Source organism: Acomys russatus, chromosome 12 (assembly GCF_903995435.1).
Source record: "Acomys russatus chromosome 12, mAcoRus1.1, whole genome shotgun sequence".
Taxonomy (NCBI): Eukaryota; Metazoa; Chordata; class Mammalia; order Rodentia; family Muridae; genus Acomys; species Acomys russatus.
Genome location: NC_067148.1, coordinates 32,925,489 through 32,951,711, shown reverse-complemented (window position 1 = coordinate 32,951,711; position 26,223 = coordinate 32,925,489). Strand labels below are relative to the sequence as shown.

General features: G+C 35.1%; 1 protein-coding gene across 1 annotated transcript in view; it reads right to left on the bottom strand.

The window, feature by feature from the left end:
- Erbb4 (erb-b2 receptor tyrosine kinase 4) overlaps positions 1-26,223 on the bottom strand; it is a 1,024,038-nt gene that overhangs the window by 341,354 nt on the left and 656,461 nt on the right. Inside the window, exon 4 of the mRNA XM_051154155.1 lies at positions 23,957-24,091. Coding sequence (XP_051010112.1) covers positions 23,957-24,091 — 135 coding nt within the window. The remainder of the gene's footprint in view (positions 1-23,956; positions 24,092-26,223) is intronic.

Below are 26,223 nucleotides of genomic sequence, written 5' to 3'. Positions count from 1 at the left end.
CCATTGGCTAGCTGTGAATTGAGGGTGTAGGTTTATTGCATGCATTGTTCTTGGCTGCTGCAACTGTTTATGTAGGCCCCCCTGAGTCCAGATCTGCTGACCTTGATGGTCTCCTTGTGGGCCATTAAGTATCTTGGTGTAACTGAAACCAAGCAAGTGAATGACTTGTATGAAAAAACTTCAAGTTTCTGACTAAAGAAATTGAAGAAGATATCATTAGATGGAAAGATCTCCCACGCTTGAGGATCAACATAGTAAAATTTGCCATCTTACCAAAAGCAAAAAAGCAATATACAGATTCAATATAATCCCCATCAAATTACCTACAAAATTCTTTGTAGACCTTGAAAGAGCAATCTAAATTTTATATGGAAAAAAAAAATCTCAGAATAGCTAAAACAATCTTGTAAATAAAAGATCTTCCGGAGGAAACTCCATCCCGGATCTCAAGCTACACTATAGAGCAACAGTAATAAGAACTCCATTGTACTGGCATAGAACTAGGATGGTTGGTAAATGTAATCGAATTGAAGTCTCCGAAATAATCCCACATATGTATGGACACTTGTTTTTGACAAAGAAGTCAAATCCATACAATGGAAAAAGGATAGCATCTTCAACAAATGGTGCTGGTCTGACTGCATGTCTACATGTAGAAAAATGCAAATAGATCCATATTTATCGCCCTGCACAAAACTAAAGTCAAAGAGGATTAAAGACCAACATAAAACCAGACACTCTAAACCTGTTAGAAGAAAACATGGGAAAGAGCCTTGAGCTCATTGGTACAGGAGACAACTTCCTGAATAGAACACTAATAGCTAAGGCTCCAGGATCAACAATTAATAAAAGGGACCTCCAGAAACTGAAAAGCTTTTGTAAGTGAGATTAAAATGATTTAGTCTTGGTTACCTCCCTGTAGTCATGAATTTTTGTTTGGCTGTCTTCGTTTTCTTTTATTATTATTATTACTACTACTAATTATTTTTATTATTAACTCATATTACTTCCCTTCACTCTTATCTTCCTGTTCCCACTCTCTCCACTGCTCTGATGATCTATCCTGCTCCCCTCTACCTCTGCCATGTGAGGTCCTCCTCTGTCTGACCACAGTCTATGTGGTCTCATCTGGACAGTCTGCATCCACCTTCTCTGTGTTCCCACAGGGACTGTCCACCAAGGGAGCAATGATCAAATCCCGGCACTAGAGATCTTGTCAGAGAGCCACCTTCATTTTCATCCATATTTATTAAAATCCTCTATGATGCTGAAAGGATGCTGTCACCGCAGCTTCTCCAGGACCACCTATCCTTGGCATCACCAGTGTTCTTTGGAAAACTTGAGCAGCTGATTTCCACACAGCTAAGATTGCATGGGCTGCATATATCAGAATTCCATCACATTGGTGCACTAGAGAGACTTACTTATAAAATGGGGTGTGCCTTTACAGGCAGAAGGTCAGCCTCTCCTATCTTGATTTTCTAACTTTGAGGAGCTTTGAGTATACCTGTCCAGAAAACACAGTATACTGTGATTCCTAATGGGGCAAGACCAACATTATATCCACTAAATTATAATAACACAGTCTATGTAACCATATGAGATACATTTCTATCCAGACTCCTTTTGGAAGTAACTATTTGCTATATCCTTATCTACATGATTTTATTCTTATAGGTAATTGTATGTTTTATGGAACATGGTTAAATGTGTTTAAGCATGCAGAGGTGGTGTACATTGTAACTCCAGTAGAGGTGTAAGCAGTAGTCTCAGGAGAGAAGTCTGGGTGATGTGAACCTTCTTTCCAAACCCAACAATAATAACAGCACAAACCAAAAACCCTAAACCAAAAGAAAACACACCGATAGCCTTTATTTTTCACCATTTCTATTGCATAAAACTGTCAAAGATATAACATGGTAAAGGGTTTCTGTAATAATTATGAGTTAAGCACCATAAAAATAAAAAATAACCAACAGAACTGCCTGCCAACTTTCCTTCCTTACTCTATTTCTTACTATTATGTATGAAACTTATTTTCCTATGTATTAGTTACTCGGTAAAGTACCAAAGGTAAAAATATTGAATTAAAACAGACAGGACTATCACCTTTTGGCTTATTCCATTATAAAAAGCTTTGATACTCTGGTTTCAATGTTTTCCCTTTCTAAGGGTCACATAAAATTCAATACATTTTTAGTTGTGAGTATAGCCTTCACAGCTGAGCCATCTCTTCAGCCAAATGCCCCATATTTGACTACATCCCCTAGGTGTGGAGGCCTGGTGGCACTCAAAGAAAGAATAAGCAGGCTACCAATAGGAGACTTGATAGCCTATGACCATATGGTGGGGGAGGTGGTCCCCCTTGTTCATAGACCTAGGGGAGGGAAATAAGATCAAAGAGGGAGAGAAGGAGGAATGGGCAGATACAAGGGACGGGATAACAATTGAGCTGTAATCTGAATAAGTTAATTAAATAAAAATAAATATTAAAACATTCAATACATTTAAATTTTTCATTGAATATGCTTTTTTATACTTCCTAATAGTTATATCATAAATAGAGACAGTGTTGTTTCAATATATTTCAATATTTTTCAAACATATTTTTCACTTTTATTTTTATCTTTCCTTTTATTGAAAATTGATTTTGTTCTCACATAGTATATTCTGATTACAGTTTTGCTTCCATCTAATCCTCCCTGTTTCTCACCATTTCCCATCCCATCTGATACATCTGCTTTCTGTCTCTCATTTGAAAACAAGCTGACTTGTAATGGATAACAACAAAATATAACAAAGGTAATAAAATATGATACAAATAAACTGAAATATCAGAATATGTCGAAACAAACAACAACAAAAACAAAGGAAAAGACCTAAAAGAACGCATAAGAAACAGGTATGGACGCACAGACTCCCTTGTTAATGTTTTAGATCCTTTAAAACACTAAATTTGAACCCATAATATATATGTACACACACACACACACACACACACACACAAACACACACCACACACTGGTTGGTTGGTTACTTGCAAATGCACACACATGTATAAAAACACAAACACATATGTATGTATGTATGAAAGTATTTGTATGTATGTATCTATCTATCTATCTACATGGAGAAAGAGAGAAGACCTGTAAAAGATCAAAAGAAGAGAGGAAATATATAAATAAGATAAAATAAAACAAAAAAGTGAAAATAACAAAATTCAACAACAACAAAACCTTGACACACAGTGAGAGGTAAGAAGCATCCAAAGATTCCATTGAGTTCCTTTTCTGTTGGCCTTTTACCACTGGGCATGCAGCTACCTTTAAGAGTAGTTTGTTTCCCCAATGAGACTCCATTCAAGAAGAACAAATTTTCATTTGCAAGTGGTTATTGAATACAGATAGTTTCTGGGATAGAGATGGGATCATGTGTCCACTTCTTTCAGCTCTCAGATCCCATCTGATACAGACCTGTGCAGGCCCTATGCATGCTGCTTCAGCCCACCCACCCACACATCCCAGCATATCAAGTCACATCAGGACTAAGGGCCTTCCCCTGTGGCCCAGCGAGGTTCCACTTACCATACTTTTAGTGCCTAGCCGGGGATCCAGCCATGTGGAGCAAGTTTATGCAGTGTCTGATTAAGTGGTAAAATGCTATGTGTTTGACACATGGATCTGTCCTTATATTTTCTATAGGTAGATGGGCTACCAGGAGTCTTTTGATGAGAGGAAAGGAAGGCTCTCTGAAAGGTCCCCAATTGTTGCTCAAAGAAACAATCAAAGCCAGTATCTTACTTGAAACTCCCTTCCTTCTAGTCTCAGATACAAATATTTTCAATAGCCCTCTATTCATGTGCAACAAACATACAAAAATAATATTTATTCTCATGACTTTACTGTGGTCTAGCTCTATAAGCTACTCCCAGGAGTATGGCTTTTAAACAAGTCCTTTAAAGAAAAATTATATATGTTATATTCTAGAATGAATAAATGTGAACAGTGAGTGTGTCTTGATTTTGTCAGCACTGTCCAAGCCTATCCATATTTATTGCAAGCAGTTATGTGATTATTTCCCACTGTTTAGTTTAATAATTGTCTTTTTATGATGAAGCAAAGGCTTTCGTCTTTTCCTCACATAATGTATCCTGATGACCATTTCTGCCCCCTCTACTCCTCCCAATTCTTTCCCACTTCTGTCACCACCCAGATCCAAACAAACAGAAATGTAAGAGATAATAGTAAAACAATATATTCATCAGAATAAGACGAAATGAAAAAAGGAAAAGAGCCCAAAAGAAGATACACAAAACAGAGACACTCCATCGTTCACACACTCCGGAATCCTATAAAAACACTAAACACTAAAGTGTAAGCTATAATATATATAGGGTTAAAAGAGAGAAAAAGAAAAAAAATAACATTAAATAACATTAAAATTAAAAATAAGATAAAATAAGAAAAGTTTGTTTTCCCAGAGCGACTTCCTTGTAAGAAACTAATTCTTCTTTGGCTAGTGGTTATCAATTACAGTAGCTTCTGGGTTAAGAATGAGTGCATGTGTTCACGTTTCCTCTCAGCTCCAGGACCCCATTTGATGAGGCCCTGTGAATTCCCTGCGCCTGCTGTCTCTGTTAGTTCATATGTGTATCAATTCTGTTAATTTAGAGGGGCTTGCTTCCTTGGTGCCAGATATCTCTTCTGGCAAGCACCAAGGAAGTCTTTCTGCTTCCTCTTCCATGAATTCTCTGAACCCTTAAGGGTAAGGACAGATGGAGACATCCCATTTAGGGCTGAGAGTTCTGAGGACTCTCACACTCTGCCTATTTTCTGATGGTGGGTCTCCGTATTTGTTCCCATTTATTTGCAGGAGGAAGATTCTCTGCTGATGGCAGAGCAAGGCACTGACCTATGAGTATAGCAGGATGTTATTATTCTTTTAAAGTTATATAAGAAATATGCCATTTACACACACACACACACAGACACAGACACACACACACACACACACACACACACACACCTGTTATTTTTCTAATGGTTTAGGATAGCAATTGCTTAAGTTAATACCTCTGTCATTTAAGCCAACCAAAGACAATGAAAAAAAATTCAAAATAAATACTTTTTTCACTATGTATCTCTTAACATAAGTACTAAACATCCCATACCAGAATTATTGAATTCACATGTAATTCATCTGCTTTGATGATAGATGAGTTATCATGAAACTAAGGTCTCTCATCTTTTATACTGGTCCATCAGATGCGTCTAGAAATGGAGCGTTCACATGTTCTGTTAAGAAACTAGAGCCCTTGAACAGCTTTTATATTTTAAGAGTCATAAATTCATGCTATGAGTTTTGCCTGTTGTGCAAATGCCTGGCAGGAGAGATGGGATTCAATATCTACCCCATAATGTCCTCTGCAAGTAATTTGGCTAGACAGCTGAAGAGTCACAAAATATGAAGCCACTGGCAGCCATAAAGGATTATGTCCTCAAACTGCCTCTAGCTAAAGGCAATGCAGGCACATCCTTGGATTCCTTTGCAGTCCTTTAGAAAACTGGAAGTCATGACCTCTTAACAAGACTTTCAGTGTGGAAAAAAGTTAAAACTCTATACTTCAAAGCATGGAAGAAGAACCTTCATTGAAAAGCTATGTTCAACCATTCTTTACTATTGATGTAGGTAATATAAATAAGGCAACGCTTAACCTTACGGGAGATTTTAACATCCTAGTCACAGGCAAAGAAATAGGCACATTGTTATTACATCTTCAGTATTTTCTATTAATAAAATACATATGATAGGGAGGATTTGGAAACACAGTAAATGGGCTTTTTCATTTTGATTTGAATGCCTAGTTTGTCCAGTGCAGAGGGGAAAAGAAAGGAGATGTTCATAGGCAAGGTTTGATCCAAGTCATTTTCAGCATTCTGGAGGAACCCAGCTTTTAGGGGTAATAACGCAGCATACATTGAGATTACGTGAGGAAGAGAGCTGTGACATGCATCTGCATCATGTCCATGGCTGCCTTCTGGTCTCCTTGATAAGACTTAGGCAAGGTGTCATGTATTTAAGTCTTGGAAATACTGAAATGATATAGTTTGTTAATCAGATTAACAAATAGTTTTTTATCATAGTTTTATAAAATTAGGCCTTACTTGTAGCAGTTTATGTAAGGTGTTTATTTCACTGAGGCACGAGGCACTGAAATGCATGTTTTCACAAAGCAATACTCGAGATTCATGTGCTGCTGGTTTCAAAGGGACAGAGTGCAGTATATAAGTTTGTGACTGGGCACATATCTCCTTCACACTCTATTAGCATCTTGGCATATTTTTGAGTAATGCTTTCATTTTAAATGTGGCCATTGCTGGATTTCTATTATTTCAGTCTTATACATTGTAAAAAAAAAATCTAGCAGTCTGTCTGAGATTCCCATGTTGACATTCTGATCCATGGGATAGTTTTTCCTTTTGCCTTATATCAGTAAAAGTTGCGTATCTTCTCAAACTTAAATAATGTGGGGCTTCTAATGTGTAAAAAAAAGCACAATGTGGTTTCATCAAATGACACACCTGTAGGAATTATTACATTGCTGTTGTTTGGCGTTGCTCAATATTATGATACAGATACTTCCCATCTTCCCACCTGAGAGCTCTCAGCCAAATACTGTCTATTATTTGCATTGTTTTAATTTTTATTTTATTTATGAGATTATAATATAATTACAAAATTTCTCCCTTTTCTTTTCTCCATAAAATAACAAAAATATGACATTTATTCATTCATTTATTTTTTTCTACATTTATGTTAAATATTTTTACATATGCATTTATATTATTACACATATATACAATAAACTACCTACTGCAAGAAGAACCATGACATAATGAGGAATTATATAAATGTTACATTCATAGTGCTTTGGCTATTTGTACTTGGCAGCCTTGAAGAAAACATCTTTCCTATCTTAATGCATCTAAAATTCTGAATGTAAATCAATATCTATCATATCTCATCTTTATCAACTTAAAACTTCTATCTAGACCTAAAAACATCTTATTCCCTAAACAACTAAGCTATTTATTGCAACATTTTCATTATAAATATGGACTTTTCTCTTTCAGTTTTAAACTCATTTTATTGTATTTATCAACTTGAGAATTACGTGCATGGATTATATGTATTTTGATTATAATAACTCACTATTCTTCCCTCTAACTTCTGAGTATGTACCCACCTCCTTCCGAAGCCATCACTTGTAGTTTTTTCTTTTTAATATAACTCACCGAGTCAAGGCTTGCTTCTCATATACCCACAGATATAAAGACTCACAGTGGACATGGTTGACTGAGCAAGGATCACAACCTTTAAAAAAAAATGCACTTTCCCTCTACTAGAAGCTGTAGGCATTGATAGCTCCTTAGGTAAGGGTGTGGATAGTGAGGCACTCCCTTTCCATGCTAGAATGTTAACTGGCTTAATCTCATACAGGCCTTTTGAAAATAAACCCAATTGCTCTGAGTTTATTAGTTCAGGAGTTCTGTAATATACAGAAATTATAGATGTGGTCTTCCCTGACCAGTGCCTCTGATACTGTTTCTGACATTGAGTTGTGATGCTCCCTGAGCCTGGAGCAGAGAGGGTATTATGCAGATCTTATATACTGATGACACTCCAGAGACACTTATGCATATGGTTCTCTGCTCTTTGATCAGCCATTCAATTTTCTGAAATTGAATTTCTCCTTTCAATTCCTATCTTGCCTCTTAATTTAAAAGTTAATTATTAAATAGCAATCTTAGCTTTCATACATCCATGTAGCAAAAATGAGATAGACAGCGAATTCTACTTGGTAGAAAAAATATGAATAAAAAAATGTACAGTTAGAATTTATTTCATTTCACAATAAATTAAATAAAGAGCTATTCAACTGATATTTTTAAATAGTAATTTTACTAAAGAAGAGATATGTAATTCCAGCCTTGTTAAACTATATTAAAAAAAACTAGATACATTTATATTATTTAGTCAATGATTTAGAATAGTATATATACACTCGTGTGATGTAAATAAATCTTGAATAGAACTGTGAAACCCATCAAATATGGTCTGCAATTTTTCTGTGTATTCCTTCAGCAAAGATTCAGTTCCCCATTGCTAGTCAATAGCTACCAAAGTATACTATTTCTTTCAAGAATGAGAGCAGGCCAAGTTCTCATCAAGTCAACATGGCACAAACTTTGAAGGTGCTAAGCCTTTTGCAATTAGCTATTTCTCTTGAGTGCCCCTGCAGATAGAAATCAATCCACAAGAAAAATGACAATGACAGAAACTTGCGGGTACATGTGGAAGGATGGGCAGAGTAAATTAGGCACATCTACCATAATGACGGTTTTCAAAAATTTAATACTTGGATTAGATAATAATTTAAGTTTTGGCTTTGTTTACATCTTGACTTACTATGATCTCTATTTCATAGAGAGATAGTAATATTAGTCAGACCATGTAACATCAGCTGGCTTTCTACCTCTCAAAATAAAATCAATAGTTCTTATTAGTGTTTTCAAGATCCGAAAATACCCAGCATTCTTCTCCATGGTCCTATCTCCTTACTCTCTTCCTCATGGTTTGGTCCTCTCCTGTGCATCTCCTACAGTCTTTTCAAGTCTTTATTTGGGTGAATATGTCTTCAATTATATGTAACACAATTCAGTTAATTATTTTGCTCTACAATATTTTTTCTTGTGATGTAGGAAATCTGTACATATTATTAATGAAGTGAAAATTAAGAAAAGATTATTAATTTACAGTCATATTTCTTCAGAAGATTCGGAGCTTATAAAAGCATGCTTTGGATGTCAGAAAGAACCTGAATATGTCTTTCAGCATCTCTTCCATGAAAGCACTAAGTGAGATCTGAAAAGGCTGTGTGGGTTTCTGGAAGAGTGGCACATATATCAGAGAAACTGATGAAAGGATTGATCTGTTGGCTGGCTTGTCCTGATGGGTTGGCACCAGCAATGTGCCAAAGGTCTCTGAACACATCTATCATATTTGACCTTTTAATCACTGAGGTGGATTAAATATTTGAATTATGCTTTTTCATGTTTTCAAATGGCACAGGCCTAGAAGGGTAACAAATCTCTAATGGAGGTTAACCATTCGGATTTTGAAAGAATTTGGTAGATAAAATGATGAACCCAAATGAACATTATCACATTAAATGTCAGTGATATAAACACCAATGTTTTTGACTGTAAGCCAGCATTTCATGCAATACATATAAATATACAATCAAACACAGGCCCATATGCAGTGAGATGTGCCTGCATTTCAATTCTCACCTGTCATTGTCTGGGTGTAATTCAGACATGTTAATTAACCTCTCCTACTATGCTTTGCTCTTGTTCTCTGTACTTCACAGTTTTTTTTTTAATAAGCATTGATATTTATAAGCATTGAGTAATCTATTCTTGAGGGTATCAACATCCCCAAACCCACCACTTCGTAAGTGTTATAAAGCATTGCACCAGCTCTACTTTCTACATCATTGACTGTTTATTCACATACACTCTCAAGTTTGCCCAAATTACAATGTAAATATTATAGTTTAATTTTTAACTTTGTAGGTAAAGAAGACAACTTTACATGAAGCTAGAGATGTGTCTTTATTACAATAAGCTCTTTATACACAGAGAACGTTGTCAAAATTTAAGGGAAGTTCGCTTATTTTATTTCTAATTGGCAAGTGCTTTGATTCTACTATGTGTTAGTCTACTACTTCCATACGTAGGGAAGTTAAAATACTGTTGCATACATAGCCATTTTACAGCCTTGTCATCTATTCTCCTAAGTGTCATCCATTCTTTAAACATAAAACACTGTTAAAAGTGTCAGAAAAAACATACAAGGAAAAAAAAGACATAAGATTTTATTAAGTGGTGGTCAAAGTGAATGATAGAATTATTGAAATCACTTTTATTTCCCTCTAACCCCTACTATATACAATTGTTGGAATCTCAAGCAAGGAACTACCTAGAGGCGTATTTTCCTAAAAGCATGTAACACAGATGGTGATACCTGCTTCACACACATGTTAGATATGATGAGTGGAATATCATATTTTAAATGTCTCGCATCAATGTGAGTTCCTTTCCCCAGCTACCACAAGAAGCTGTATAAAAGTATCACAGCACTGTAAAGAGAATTAAAGAATTTAGAGTATAAATATTTTACATAGAGATAAATCCTTTATGACTGGCTGGAAATGATGAGTAGTGTGACAAAATTTGTGCAGAGGGGTATGGCAGGTGCTCTGGCAGGCCTGGAAAATAAGTACACGTTCTCATCACAATTAGAAGAGTGTGAAGAGCAGAAGCTTTGCAAGGCTGTTCCTCATAACCTCAATCCAGGAAAACCTTCAGAATCCTTGAACCCACACCCTTGTGTAATTCAGAATAGTCACACTGAAGAACACAAAAGAGATAGAGATATTTCAAAGAGTTTTTTCAAAGACGAAGACAGAACCCACAATAGGAACAAATGTTTATATGAGTGCAAAGATTGTGTTATTATCATCAACACTGTGGTCTCAGCCCAAAGAATGGTCTGTCTTTGTTAGGTTCCTGGCCAACAGTGAGAAATCTCAGAGCAACTGTACAAGCACAACCCCACATGTCTAGTACTTGAGTAGTATTGCACTTGAGACACCTGGTATTAAAGCCATATGCCAGCCAAGTACGTCACATGGAATCCAAAGCCCAGCCTATGTCAACATTTGTTAAGACTCTAAAGTCTTTTTCTTGCTATACCTCCACTCCTCGGAGTCTCTCTCCCTGTCTTTTCCTATGAGAAAGTCACCTTTCACTCTTCCTCCCCACAGATTGATGGAATCAGAGATTGTCAATTTGTTTTCATTTCTTTCAGATCCCTGCTCTACAAATTCTTTTTCCACAGTTCTTGTAATTATTCATGAATGCATATGTAACACCTTAGTAATTGTGTATATACATATGTGTGTCCATAAGGGCACACACATATATAAGTGTTTCTATGCACACATGGGAGAATACTTTGGTCCGATGGGATAAAACATCAGTTAAATATAAAGTGTTTGAGGTAAGACAAAGAATTCATGAGTATTTCTATATTTATATGATTATCCTGAAGAGCAGTCAGTTCTGGAGGATCAGAGTAGATAGCTGCTCCTTCATGGACACAGAGAGGCACCTGTGATACAGGTGTGAGGCACTATGCATCAGCAGCCTCTCTTTTTCCCTGGCTCCAAGAACTGATCGAGCTCTGCTGTGGATTCATAAGAACTGAGTATTACCATGGGGTAACAGAGATGGACAAAATTATTCTAAGTTCCTTAAGGGAAGATTTCTTTTTCACTACTATTTTTAGCACTGCTAAAAACACAGTGGGATTCCTAGATTGCATAAGCCAGAATTTCCTTTACTGAGAGAGGGATACTTTCACACCACAGCATTCACATGGCTTCTTCAACCCTGAAAGATTTCAACTCTGAAATGCCTTATAAGGCCAGTGGTTTGGGGCTTTATAATTATGATGTGGGTCATTAATCTTGCAGCCTCCCTTTTTTACTATCACTGAGATTGAGACCGAGTTTTTGTTACAGATTGCTAGCCTGTAGCAGCCAGTTGGGGAGATGAGACATTTCTGAGACAGCTAACAAAGAAAAATGAGTAGCAAATTGGAATAGATTAGGTAGTTCTATAGCACTATATTAAACAAGCCCTTCTGAGTACAGCTGTCAGACCTCCCATAGTACTTTCCTTCCATTTTTCTATCAGCCACCATGACTTAGCTGTTAAGGGACTGTGTGTTTGTTATGTATATGAATGTGTCATAGGTGTGCATCTGTCAGTCTGTCACTATCTCTCTTTTCCCTCCCTTGCTCTCATTAACTTTATATCTCCAAGTCCTAACACTTAAAGTAAAAACAACCCATAGTTAATGAATACACATTAATTCTAAAAGGCTACTGTAAGCCTGCGGAAGGAAAATGTGATTTTAAAATTGATGGAGGTTAAAAAAAAAAAAAAAGAAGCAGGAATCATTATAATAAGTAATAAGCCTAAAATGTCTTGATGGGGAATGTTGTTTATAAAATCACCTTTCAAGTTCATATACAATAGTTCATATGCATATTTGAAACTCAAGGGTAATATATTAATAATACATGAAAATTTGATTCTATCCACAAGCTATTTCAGTGGCCTTTCCTAGTGTTATAATGCTAGATAGCTAGATAGACCTGGAAATTAAATTAATATTTATAGAAAAAAAAAAGACAAGTGAGTTTTTTCAAGGTACTGATGATACACTTATGATATTCTATTATAGACTATTTAAGAATAATTATAAACTAATTGTCTGTTATTAGGTTCAGGTTTTTTCTTTTTTCCAACATGAAACTTTGGCTTTGTAGTTATTTGGAAGAAAGTATCATAATCATCCCCAGCTAATGTGTGAAGGAAGAAGTCACAGCTTAGATGCCTTATAATTTCACTCTGAAACTAAAAGAGAATGGTTCAAGGCATTGTAATTCTTACGGAAACTTCAAAGGAACATACTACTGCAGACTGGAAGGATTATGACAGAGAAGCATCACAATTTTACAATGCATGATTTAACACAGGAATACATGCTCCAAGCTCCAAACACCTGACCAAATTAACCAAGTATCTAATTAGAACTACAAGCAAGAAGAAAACCATTATTATACATAAAGGAGAAATGAACATCACAAAACATTGAAACATATATAGAAAATCAAGCCTTATCTCACATAATAACTGGTTTACAATGGGACTGGTGAAAATATTGCAGTTTCATGGGCTTTAGCAATCAGCGACACTGATCAACAGGCAAGGCTGTTAATTGAGACGATGAATAGAGACTTACTCAAGGTCGCTTAAAAGATAAATTATCTGGAGTCAGAATAAGATTGCTGGGGACCTTGTGAAAGTCTGGGATGCATGTGATGAATGAGATGACAAGGACAGGAAGAACAATGCAGCATCTGAACTTCAAGAGCATTAGAAATGTGTCCCTGTCAATACCATTCCCCATCACAATAACCAATGTGATTATATAATGATATAAAATGTAATGATATAAATTAATATTAATATTTCCCAATGAACTAAAATAGGCAGATCCCTGTTGACTACAACCACAGTGGTATTTACACATTGGTTGTGCTAGTACAAATAAACAGCAATATTTATAATCAGATATATTAGATTTAATGAAACTGAGAAATATAAAAGTGATGATTACCACAGTTATCTTATTTTAAAATTATTTGTATTTATTAAAGTAGTTTTTCTTATAAAATCATATTTTTTACTCCTGAAAATACACACTGTCATATAATTTCAAGCCCTGTTTAATGCTGTATTCTACTTCTTATTAAAGACTTTGAATTAATTGTAAATAAAACATTTCTAAACAAAAATCCTAGATTAATAACTGAGTAGTATTCCATTGTGTAAATGTACCACAGTTTCTTTATTCATTTTTCAGTTGAGGGACATCTAGGTTGTTTTCAGATTATAGCTATCATGAATAAAGCTGCTATGAACATAGTTGAGCAAATGTCCTTGTCTATGGTGAAGCATTTTTGGGTTTATGCTCAGGAGTGGTATAGCTGGGTCTTGAGCTTGTAGTGTTCCCGGTTTTCTGAGATACCACCAGATTGATTTCCAAAGTGATTATTGGAATGAAGGAACGTTCCCCTTTCTCCATATCCTTTCTAGAGGGAACTGGAGCTCAACAAGAAGACTAAGAGAGGCAACTATCCTGAGCCCATTGGGGCCCACAGAGACATGTGCACCAACAAAGAACCATGAAGAAACTTTACACACAATAGCCAGTGAGTAGCTTAGCCTCCACATGGGTCCCCTAGAAATGGATGAAAGGGATGTGTCTGACACAGAATCTCAATCACAATCACTTCTCCCTGGCAGGACTGCCTTACCAGGCAGCTGTGGAAGATGTACTCAATCTTCATGGTCCTTGGTGTACTGGTGTTGATTGGTGGTCGGGGGGGGGTGTCCCTTATCTCAGTAGTAGGCAAGGGGAACAGGGTGAGAGGAGAGGGAGGGACAGGGAGAAGAGCAGGAACAAGTCCTACTTTGAAATCAAAGTTTCATAAATAATAAAGCACTAAGAAGTAGGGAAATAAGAGTGCCAGATCGGAGGACCTACTTTTGAGATGGATTTTCTTTTGTGCATTTTTATTCATTCCTGTTATTTCTTTTATATATTTCCTTTACTTGTATTTTAAATAGAACTTTAAGAGAAATGTCACTGCATAATTTCCTCTCCATTTTTCTTCCCTACTTAAAAGGAACACCTACAACTGGCAAAAGAATCACCCCCTAAATAGAACGTAATTTGTTCTTCCCAGGCATGAGAATTAAATAAGAGGTGCGTAGTGCTCCTAACAATAATCTATGTTCAAAGCTCTGTTAGTAGGTTAGCAGCTTGATCTCCTTATTCAGCTCCACCCAGGTCCCTGTAGAGAAAGGGCCCTTTCTGTCTGCACTCTCTCAGGTAGTCTCTCCCCACTGTCTCTGAAGAGAGTGGATTAGAGACAGGTCAACAAATGGGAAAATAAGAGAGGGAAGGCATGTCACTGAAAGGGGGCTACTCCAATGTCTTCAGGTAAAGTTTCAGGTTATTCGTAAGAGGAAATGAAGAACAGCCAGAAAGATCTGGAAGTACTACTACATTGTGAATTTGAACTTGAAGGCACATTCAATGGAAAAAGATGAGCACGCAGACAGTAATGAAGCCTGTGATGACCGGGTGCAGAGTGGGGCAGAAGCAGTAGTTGACACACTCTAAACAAACCAAAGGAATGCAAGAGAATAACAGTGGAGTCAGTGTGGCCTTCATCGGATTCACACCGCGGCTTGTAAACACCAAATAGGTTTGATCTACAGTCTGTGCCTCTTTGTAAAAGAAAATCAAATTCGTGTTCCTTGACAAGTTTTTTAGTTATTAATATCTAATTCAAATCATAATCACTCTTTCGCTTTATAGGAATTTTTCTTGGGTTTTTGTTGTTGTTGTTTTGTTTTTTGTTTTTGTTTTGCTTTGTTTTGTTTTCTTTTTTGGGATGGTAATTTATTTATTTATGTATTTACTGATATATTTTTTGAGAGTGTAATTTAATTACAGCTGTTCTCCTTTCCATTTTCCCCCCATTTACCCCTCCCCACCTTCCTTCAAATTCATGGCCTCTCTTTCCATCAATCGTTATGACATGCATCTATGTATGAGTCCATGTAGTATTACTTGTATGCATGTTTTCGCATCTGGCTACTTAGCAATGCACAACCAATTGGTGTGATCATCCCTGGGGAGGACTTTAATCACCTCTCTTGCTCTCAGCTTTAATCAGCTGCCTGTAGTAGTTTGTATAAGAAATGTAACTGTTTCTTTTAACCTATCATTTCTGGTTCTAATCTTAATTCTTCCAGAGTATCTTGATATTCACAAATATAAGAGCAAATATCAAATAATCGTTCTGTAGGGATATAAAATTCTAAATAATGGAACATCACAAAAAATTTTACTGTTAATTAATTCAGCTATTATTACTTGTTTAATATTTTGTCATTCTAAGATTTGAAAATTAATTTAAAAGTCAATAACAGCATTCTTTTAGGCAGGAGAATCACAAGTTTCAGGTTAACATGGCCTATAAGACCCTGGTTCAAAACAAAAATGACAAACAAAATTTTATATTAAAAGATAACAAATTATACCTAATGTGCAATGTTAAAGGAAATATAAATACAAAGTTCAAATAAATATACTTTCTGGATTTATGCTCCATAAGAGGATTTTATAATCAGATTCCAGGATAGGAGTTTTATAGGAATCCACTGCTACATAAATCTGCCTTCAAATCAACAAAAGAACTTTTGGAACAGAATGCCATTATTACGCTCATTTTAAGGAAAAATCAAAGTTTTGAGTTTGTTATGAAATGCACAGAGGACAGAAAACATGTCTGTCATTCTCTATTTTCTTAAACTCACTACTACAGCTTAAATCACATATTCACTTCCATGCACTGATAGCAGGAGACTTCAATACCCAACTTACCCCAGTGGACAAGTCATTCAGACAAAAAGTAACATTGTAAGTTTTGTAATAATTATAACAAATAAATAATATTAATCCAGAGAAATACTGGAGATATTATAAACCAAATGAACCTAACACATATTTACAGAACATTTGTAGTTAGATTCTTACTGCTATAAGGGATATATTATGAACCTAATTTGAATACAGTAGCTTGAATAATAATCATGAGCAGATTTTTATTCAGCAAGTGTAGAGAACAAAATGTGAAAACGATTTACTGTATCCATTGTCCACTTTAGGACAACCTCCACATTTCACCCAAACAGAAAACAATACACCTTCTTCTCACCACCTCACTGAAATTTCTTCCTAACTATCCACATACTTTGACACAAAGAAAGTTTGGACATATAAAAGAGAATTAAATAACTTCCTGCAGTTTATCAGACCATGATATAAACCTGGATATCATGAGCAACAGAAAGCTTACAAACTCATAGAAACTGAATAACACTTTACTGAATGAAAAATGCGTCAAAACATAAAGAAAGAAATTAAATACTTTCTACCATATAATGAAAATGAATACACAGCATACTAAAACTTATGGGAGACAGTTAAAGCAGTGATAAGAGGAAATTCATAGTAATAAGCGCCTACTAGAAGAAGAAGAAGAAGAAGAAGAAGAAGAAGAAGAAGAAGAAGAAGAAGAAGAAGAAGAAGAAGAAGAAGAAGAAGAAGAAGAAGAAGAAGAAGAAGAAGAGTCTTACATTTTTACATCAGAAACTTAACAGCACACCTGGGATCTCTAGAAGGAAAAAGAAGTAAACATACCTAAGAGGAATAGGAGGCAAGAAATAAGTGAGGGCTAAAGTCAATAAAACAGTAACAAAAAGAACAATGGAAAAAAAATCAATGATTCAAAGACCTGTGTCCTTGAGAAAAGCAACAATAGAGGGAAACCCTTATTCAAACTAAATAAAAGATACAGAGAAACTATGTAAAGTAATAAAATTAGACACAAAATGGATGACAAAAGAACTGACACTGAAGAAGTCCATAGAATCATAAGGACACATTTTAAAAACTTCTACTTCACAAAATTGGAAAATCTAAAGAAATTTAGACATTTGGTATTTTATATACTCAGGTATGTGTATATAGTGTGTATGTGTAGCATTCTATAACAAATAGCATTTGAACCATGACAAATATAGACTTTCAGATGAGATAACCAAGGCCCCCACTACATTATGAAGAACAAATTTCTCTGTTCTGGCCCCCAAAGTGAATTTAAGAACTGCTGAGAAATAAATTACCTCTTTATAGATTCAGAAATTATTTACACTTCTTTCACTTCATACACTTATTTCTTTGTTTACTAGTTTTGCTCAAAAAGTTGACTAAGAAGTCATCACATAGGATAAAAAGAGGATCTGTTTGAAAAAAAAAATTGTCACTATGGTCAGTGTACTTTGGAGTCAAGGAAAAAAAGCAAGAGGACACCTAAAGGTGTGTTGAGCTTAGGCTTCATCATGGCCTCAAAGAAGAGGTAACCCTGAGAGTGCGCTGACCTGGGACCCTCTACTTGAGGACATAAAGACAAACAACTTCACAGATTCAGGACCTCGCTTCAGTTATTATTAATTATCATTATTACTTACATAATTTGAGGTTCATTTAGGTTTAACTAACTTTTACACTTTACTAGAACTTATGAAGAGTGATAGTGATACACACACACACACACATATATACATATATATACATATACATATATATAAAGATTCTATATAATTAAAGGGAATTTCTGTCATATTTGACAAACTAGACTTCCAATGGGATCTGTCTCTTTAGGGAAGCTTTCCCCAGAGCACAGGAAAATACTTTAAGCACTAACAAGAAGATGAACATTTTCTCCAACATTTTAAATCTTTTATACTTTCTTCTTATTTTTTACTATTTTTAAGTATTAGTTACTATTTTTAAACATAGTCTCATATCCCCTCTCTCTTTTCTTTCTCTTTGCTTTTATTTACAATAGATTCCTTTCTCACGTAATGTATCCTGGTTGTGGTTTTCCTTCTCTCTACTCTTCCTATGCGGTTTCTCCCCATCTTGAATCCCATCTATAGCCACTCCTTTTCTGACTCTCATTAGAAAAGTTAGGCTTCTATAAGATAAGAGAGCCCCAAAAGGCCATCTCTTGTCTCCAGATGAAGCTTCCAGTACTGGACTTGGGTTATATCTAACTGTGTTGTTGGCCAAAGGGTTCCACAGGAACTCCAAACAACCCAGGCTATTGGAAAGACAAGAAGTTGTTTCCCACAAACTCACAGCACCCACATAACTACTTGAACATGGAGAAGTTGAGTTGGTACCTAGAGGGATCCTTCACCTTTGCATAATAGGGCCTTTAATGCAGGAAGACAGGTGCTCTGCATGCTACCAAAGCAGAAACATAACCCCAAGCTAGCCACAAACCCTGTATCTATAATGGTGTACTGCCTGCAAGATATGTTAGAGCAATGGAGGAAATAATTTTGCTGGAATAAACAACCAATACCTGATCTGAGTTAGGGCCCCTCAACAAGATGGAATTAATATAAGATATCAATTCTGTGACCAAAACCAAGAGACTAGATAGCCCAGGAACCTAAGGTAAACCAAATACTACTGGTCTCAAAAAAAAAAAAAAAAAAAGTAGCAGTAAAATGACACCTAATGATATTCTGCTATACTCATAGACATGTCCCAGCTATCATCCCACAGCTTCATTGCAGCAGATGAGAGAAAAAGACCTCCACTCATACAGTATGAAGAGAGACAAAACTTGAAACACTCAGCCCTAAACAGAATGTGGCTATCATATATATATTTATGTACTTTCTTTCAAAGCTCTGGAAACCCCATAGAAGAGGAGGCAAACAAACAAAAACAAGCAAACAAACAAACAAAAACCCTAAGAATCAGAGGAGATGAAGGTCACAAAGAAAACAAGGTCCTCTAAATCAACATGATCAAAGCTCATATGGTCTCACAGAGACGAGGCAGCAAGCACAAGGCCTGCACGGGCCTGCTCCAAGTCCTCTGCGTACATATTATTGCTTAAAGTGTAGCAATTTAATAGGCTTCTTTAATGTGTGAACTAGTGGGTCTTTAATCCTTAGCCCTTTTCTTGGGCTCATTTTCTTCCATTGGTTTGTCTTGTCCAACTTCAGTGTGGTAGCTTTATTGAAAAAAAAATCTTCTTTATATTTTATTTTGCAGCACTTTACTATTATTTCAGGACTGCATTTTCTAATTAATAGAAAGGCTGACACTTGGCATCAGTGTAGTCTGTTGTGACACATGTTCTTAGATTGTATGTCAGTTCTGTTCATTATTATTTTGTTAAGAATGCTGTATACTCAAATTACAAAACAGTCTTTAGCGATTTAAAAACATTTTATAACATGAAATTTATGATAAATTTATTTTACAGTAGGCTATTTTATATAGAATTCTATATTTTATACAGAAAAAATCATTTTTGGAAGGCTATGTCTTGGATTCATGTGAATTAACTTATATTTTCCAATGTGTTTTACATTTTCCCCTAATTTACACTCTGACTTTAAAATATTTCAAAAATCATGTAACTTGATTGCATGTATGAATTTTCATAAATTGCATCTGTCTATACTTGTCTTGATTGCATTTTAACTGTATACCAAAGTCCAACATTAAAATACTATCTCTATTTCATGTAAATATGTTAATATCTAAGGTGTAACAAAAGTAATATTGTAATAAATCTAGTTCAATTTTATTTTCAGACTTGATTCTCTCCTAGCTCAAGATACTTATTTCATGAGACACATGTTCAATGTTGGGAGAAAGTTCAATTATTGAACCCTTTTAAGGTGTATGGTATTCAATAAATGGAAAAACTTCAGCAATTAAAGCTGTTTGGACATCTTATTTAGAGAAATGATTAGTTAAGGAATTCTGCCTGTGAAGGTGATGCTATGTACATACTTGTCAATCTCTCATTCCAATTCTGTCATAAGTTGGTATTTAGTTCTGGAAAACAATTTAGATATATGATACATCTGGCAGGGTTGTATCATTTTAAGTTACTTTAATAGTTATAATAGGTCTTTTCTTTACATTTCAATTATGTATCAAATGAATGTCATCAAAGAACATATTTCTCTCTAAAATAATTTCCATATTTTTATTATGAACTAGTGAAACAAAAAATATGAGGAGACCTAGTGGCACTCAGAGGAAGGATAGCAGGCTACCAAGAGGAGACTTGATACCCTATGAGCATATACAGGGGGAGGAAGTCCCCCTCAGTCAGTCATAGGGGAGGGGAGTAAGGGAAATGGGAGGGAGGGAGGAATGAGAGGATACAAGGGATGGGATAACCATTGAGATGTAATATGAATAAATAAATAAAAAATATGTAAGGAAATATTTTACAGACTCTTTTTAGTAATAATTTTCAGGGATTGTTTTAACTATGCTTGAATTTTTGATACAAAGTTTGGATTTTTATTTATTGAATAGAGGCCTAATAATTGATTGGAGTTGCATGGGATTGATAGATTGCTTTTGGTAAGATGGCTGTTTTTATTAGATACATTTTACCAATTCATGAGCACGGGAGTTGTTCTTTTTTGAATCCTTTGATATCTTCCTAATTATATTTTTTGAGTTCCGTGGCATAGTTTCTATTTGAACATGATAGTCTTGTTTCTATGTTTGTGAATGGAATCCTTCTCTGCTTTCCTTTTCAGTATGGCTGTCATTGGTATATATGAAAAATCGGTGACTTTATCTTTTAATTCTCTATTTTTCTACTTCCCTGAAAATATTCATCAGCTCTGGGAACCTTTACATCTTGCATAAAACCAAAAAACCATTTTATCACTAGCATATCCTTTTATTTCCTTCTTTCATCTTATCTCTAGGACTATAAGCACTTTTTTGAATTATTAGATAAAAACAAAAAGTGCCTTTGTCTTAGTCCTGATATTGGTGGAAATGCTTTGAGTTTTTCCACATTTAGCATAATGTTGTCCCTGGTTTCCTCATTTACATACATTATTATGCTGAGGTAGACTCCCTCTACCACTAGTCCCTCCATGTCTTTTATTAGGAAGGGATATTGGATTTTATCGTATGTCGTTTCTGCAGTTAATAACAGGATTGCATGACTTTCATCTTTGAGATTACTTATGATATGGACAACTTGGTCGGTTTACATTTTTGAACCATTCCTTCCTCTCAGGAATCAAATGTCAGCAGAACAAATTGCTTGTAATATCGTCCTGATGAATACCTTCAAGCATGACTGAAACTTCCTATGTCCAGCTGAAGAAGAAAGGAATTACTTATAAGCTAGAAAACCCAGTTCATAAATCTGGAAAACAGGCATAAATTTACTGAACATAGTAAGCCACCCAGTTTTTGTTTACTGTTAGTCACAATGGCAGAGTATTAGGGTACAGTTGACTTAGCATGAGTATTGTTAGGACTGGTAACAAGAAAAGCCACTAAGCACATAACCTAACTGGGATGCATCAGATCACGTGAGAGCATATTTCGAAGCTTTTGAACATGAGGAGATATATTCTTCCTAATTATTTATTATCTCTTAAAATTATTTTCTTCAATAACAATTATTAATCAAACTACATAATCACACACTATATTATAAAAAACAGAACCCACAGATTATATCCATATTACATTTCCAGTACTTATTATCCTTTGAGTCCAAGGAATGGCTCAATTGTGTCTGGATTGTATCATATGAGAGAGCAATCTAGTTCTGGTAAAAATTTTAAATTACAATTTATTCATTTAATTATTCTTAACTATGATGAAAAATCATATAATTCAATGTTTTAATTTCATATTTCAGTGGTATTGGGTATATTCTCACAACTATTTTATCTAATAAAACTTCATTTATGAGCCAACTAAAAAGCAGGCCCCCACTTTTCTCCTTAGGCTATCTATTTGATTTTTTCATATATTATTATTCTTGTAAGTGCAAGTTATCAATGGATTTACTTTTTTGTGAATTTTTTCCTTTAGTACATAAAAAGTGTAGAAAACTAATATTTAAATAATAGTTAATTCATTATTTCCAGATCTAATATTAGATAGTGGATGGAATGGCTTACTATCTAGAACAGTGTAAGTAGTAACACTTCTGAGAACAATCAAACATTGGCTAATCATTAAAGGACATTGACTATTACCCCAGTTTTTACTTTTCAGATGCAGTTTTTATTTTTTTGCATCTGAAAATTTTGCATGCAAAACAAAAAAGTGTAGTGATAGTTTCTTAATTATAGGCACAACCATGCAAATTAACCCCCGAAAAGAGCAGAACAAAGCGATACCCTCTGTGAAAGAAAACAAACCCCACAGTCATTTTCTGCTTCAAACTCTGTTAAAGGGGTGGGCAGATATCGCTCTGGCTCTGGCTCTGACTTTATTCTTACATGATCTCATTTATGCCTTAAAGGATAGTCATTCTGAGAATCTGAAATGCAGCAGGAGTTCCCCTTACCCAACCAATACAACTCCTGCCTTACATAATATGCCCATAGTATGGGCCACCTGGACATAGTACCCATTTCTAAACCACATTTTTTCCATTGTTAGCACAAGCAGATTCAAAAGGAAAATAAAAACTTGCACATGAAATTTTACCTTGTAGGCAACTTGAAAACTACAAAGACAGAATCTCATACAAATTTCTGTTTAAATATGACAAGAAAATTATGTTAGTCTACTTTCACACAAAAAAATAGTTTTAGCCTTTTATTAAAAACACAGCTGTCAGTTTTGATCAAATACATTCATATTTCCCCATTATGTTATTAAGGCCATCATGAAATTTAATAATTGTCCCTTGGAGTTTGATTTCCCATAAAAGCGTCATAACACAATCAGCACTATTGCAAATAATTATGGAAGTATGTGGAGACAGTTATGATTTCAGGTGGGAAATACATAATAATAGATGAGAAATTTAAAACCCAGGTTAATACTTGATAAAGATTCAGTTCTCATACAAATGTCAGTAATAATAAATGTGTGACAACAAAGACTGCTTTATAAAAATGAAAGATTCCATACCGAGTCATTGCAGAGGGTTTAATGATAGTTCAGCATCTATTTGCTTATCATTTCATCATATTAAATACTATTAATCTGATAAATCCTCACAGGTACAAATAGTATGATACATTTAACATATAAATAACTCAGTAGCTTATTTCTGGTTAAAATCTAAGATGGTAAAAGTGTTTCTTGTATATGAAGTCTGTAACAACTCACATGACATTATTGAGCATTGTAATAAAATATTACCAATCGGGCATTAGAAAGAAGTCAAGATTGGAGAATTCTGAAAGAGAATACCTAGAGGAATGATGCTGGACAGCAATTTGCTGTATGACATATAAACGAAGGAAGAAACTACTGAGATTTTCAATGGATTCAGATGTCAGAAGATCATTAGTATCTGCTGTACTAGATGGTCACTATCACAGAGGGTAGAAGAATGTTTCAAGACATCACAGATGGCGATGTGGGCTGTTGAGATGGTTCATCGGGTACATGTTAGACCTCAAGTTTGATGACCTGATTTTAAACCCCAGGCACTATATGTTGGAAAAAGATGACCAATTCCCACAAATTGTCCCCTGATCTCCATGCATGAACAAAGCACACATATAAAGAGAAACCCACACAAATAAATAAATAAATGTAAAAAATTATGATAGTATATAATGCTACTCACATCCAGAGCTCCCATTTGTTGACACCAGAGTCATGTTGGAAGGCCATGGGTTTCTGACAATATCCTGCCAGTGTATGGTGTCAGCATAACACAGGAATTTGTTCTGGTCTACGTAGACTCCACCATTTAGAATTTCTGTATTGGAAACAAAACCAACCATTGTTTTTTATTTAAGATGTTAGACATCAGAAAGGCATTATTCAAACTATTTTTAATGTTAGACACACAGTTGGAGCCAGGATGCTTCCAAAATGCTTTCAACGATCTACCTACCTTGATTTCAATACTTCAAAAGGTTGAAAAACACAGACCATAACTATAAATAATTCTATTATAGATAAAACCCTCAATGTTTAGATAGACCTATTTTTATTTTCTGTAACTTTACCATAACTTTGAAATAATAGGATATATAATATTTCATACTCTGCTACTTTGTTTTAATATTACACTAAAAGTATTGAATGATAATTATTATCTTATTCCACTAACAATATTATAATATACCAGAGTATGAACTATTTAGCATTATTTAATGAAACTCTTATTATTTTGTTTTTCTTTGATTAGTCAATAAATTTCTAAAACTCTCATTCCACAACCACAGACTGTGAAAAGTCTGAAGATTTTTGATACACATTTTCAAAAGTGCCTTTTTTTAGTACTAATTCAATATGATGTTGACTGGAGTTCATACATTAGGAATTAGTGTAAAGCAAAAAATAAAATTAACAGTTCTAATACAAAGTATTCTCTGCCATCTAAAATCTTATCAAAAGATTGGTCACTCATTAAGAATAACACAGAACAAGGCACTATTTCATTCCAGTTTGACACTGAAACCTGGACATGATATAAAAAAATCCATGAAAGCTAATTTTTACTCAATTTTCTATCACTGAGCAAATAATGATTAGCTAAAGTATTTCCCACCCACAGTGTATGTTCACACATTCAGAGATTCCATCAGATATCTTTCAGGTTATCCATAAAATTTAAAATAGTTCCTCTGAAAATATTGTTTTGAATAAATTAATTAGACATACAAATCACATCTTCCTGCATTTTATCTACTGCAGTTTCCCTCTGTAGTCCAGAATATAATCTTAGAACCATTATATGATAATTTGGAACGTTTTTAATTTCACCTCTTAAATAAGAAAAACAAGTACCAGCCTTAAAACAAACAAACAACAACAGCAAAAAGTACGATACAGATTCAGTGTTGGATCAGCAGCTGTACAGAGCCAGTCGGCTCTCCATGACTTTCCATGTGCCTTCTTTTTGTCATCTAGGACAAGTGTTCTGATGTGAAAGCAAAATAAGCCAGCAGAGGAAATAGAAGACTCTCTCTGCTGAATGCCAAGAGATGGATGGATAGAGAAAATATATTGTATAAACAACTGTATTGTATAAATAAAATGGCACATTGTTCAACTATGAAAAATAAAATCATGGCATTTGCACGAAGTACTGCTATAGACAGTGATATTCTATGAAACGTATAACGTAAGAAGATAAATATAAAAGATTTTCTCTCATTTGTGAAGCTTAAATAGTATATAGCAACACAAGAAGAGATATGGGGAAGAAATTGTATTAATAGGAGGTGGGCGGAGATGAGGGGAGAATGAAAATAAGGATAGTCAAAGTACATGATGCACTTGTATAAAATATCTGTGATATCCATAATTGTGTATAATGAATATGTGCCATTAAAGTTTACTACAAACAAAATCTTAAATAGTAACTGTATTTCATTGTTCAAAGAATAACCACACTACAACACACAGACCTAAAGAAACTCAAATACAAGGAGGACCCTAGAAACAATGCTTAAATCTTATTCAGAAAGGCAATTAGAATAGATCCCCACCTCCTGCAGCAGCTGAAGAGAAGGAACAGGAAGGGAGCCTACCATAGATGTCCTCTGAAGGACTCCACCCACCAGGAGATCCAAGCAGATAATGAGATTCACAGCCAAACTCCGGGGTGGAACCCAGGGAGTCTTATGGAAGATTTGGGAATTAGAGGAACCTGGAGGGGGTCAGAAGCTCCACAAAAATCAATGGAGCCAGCAAATCTGGGCATAGGAAGGGGGTTCTGCAGAGACTGATACACCAACCAAGGACCATGCATGGTGAGGACCTAGACGCTCTTCTCAAATGTAGTAGATAGGCAGCACAGTCTCTTTGTGGGCTCCATAATATCGGGTATAGGGACTACTTCTGACATGGACTCTGGTCCCCACTCATTGATCACTTCCC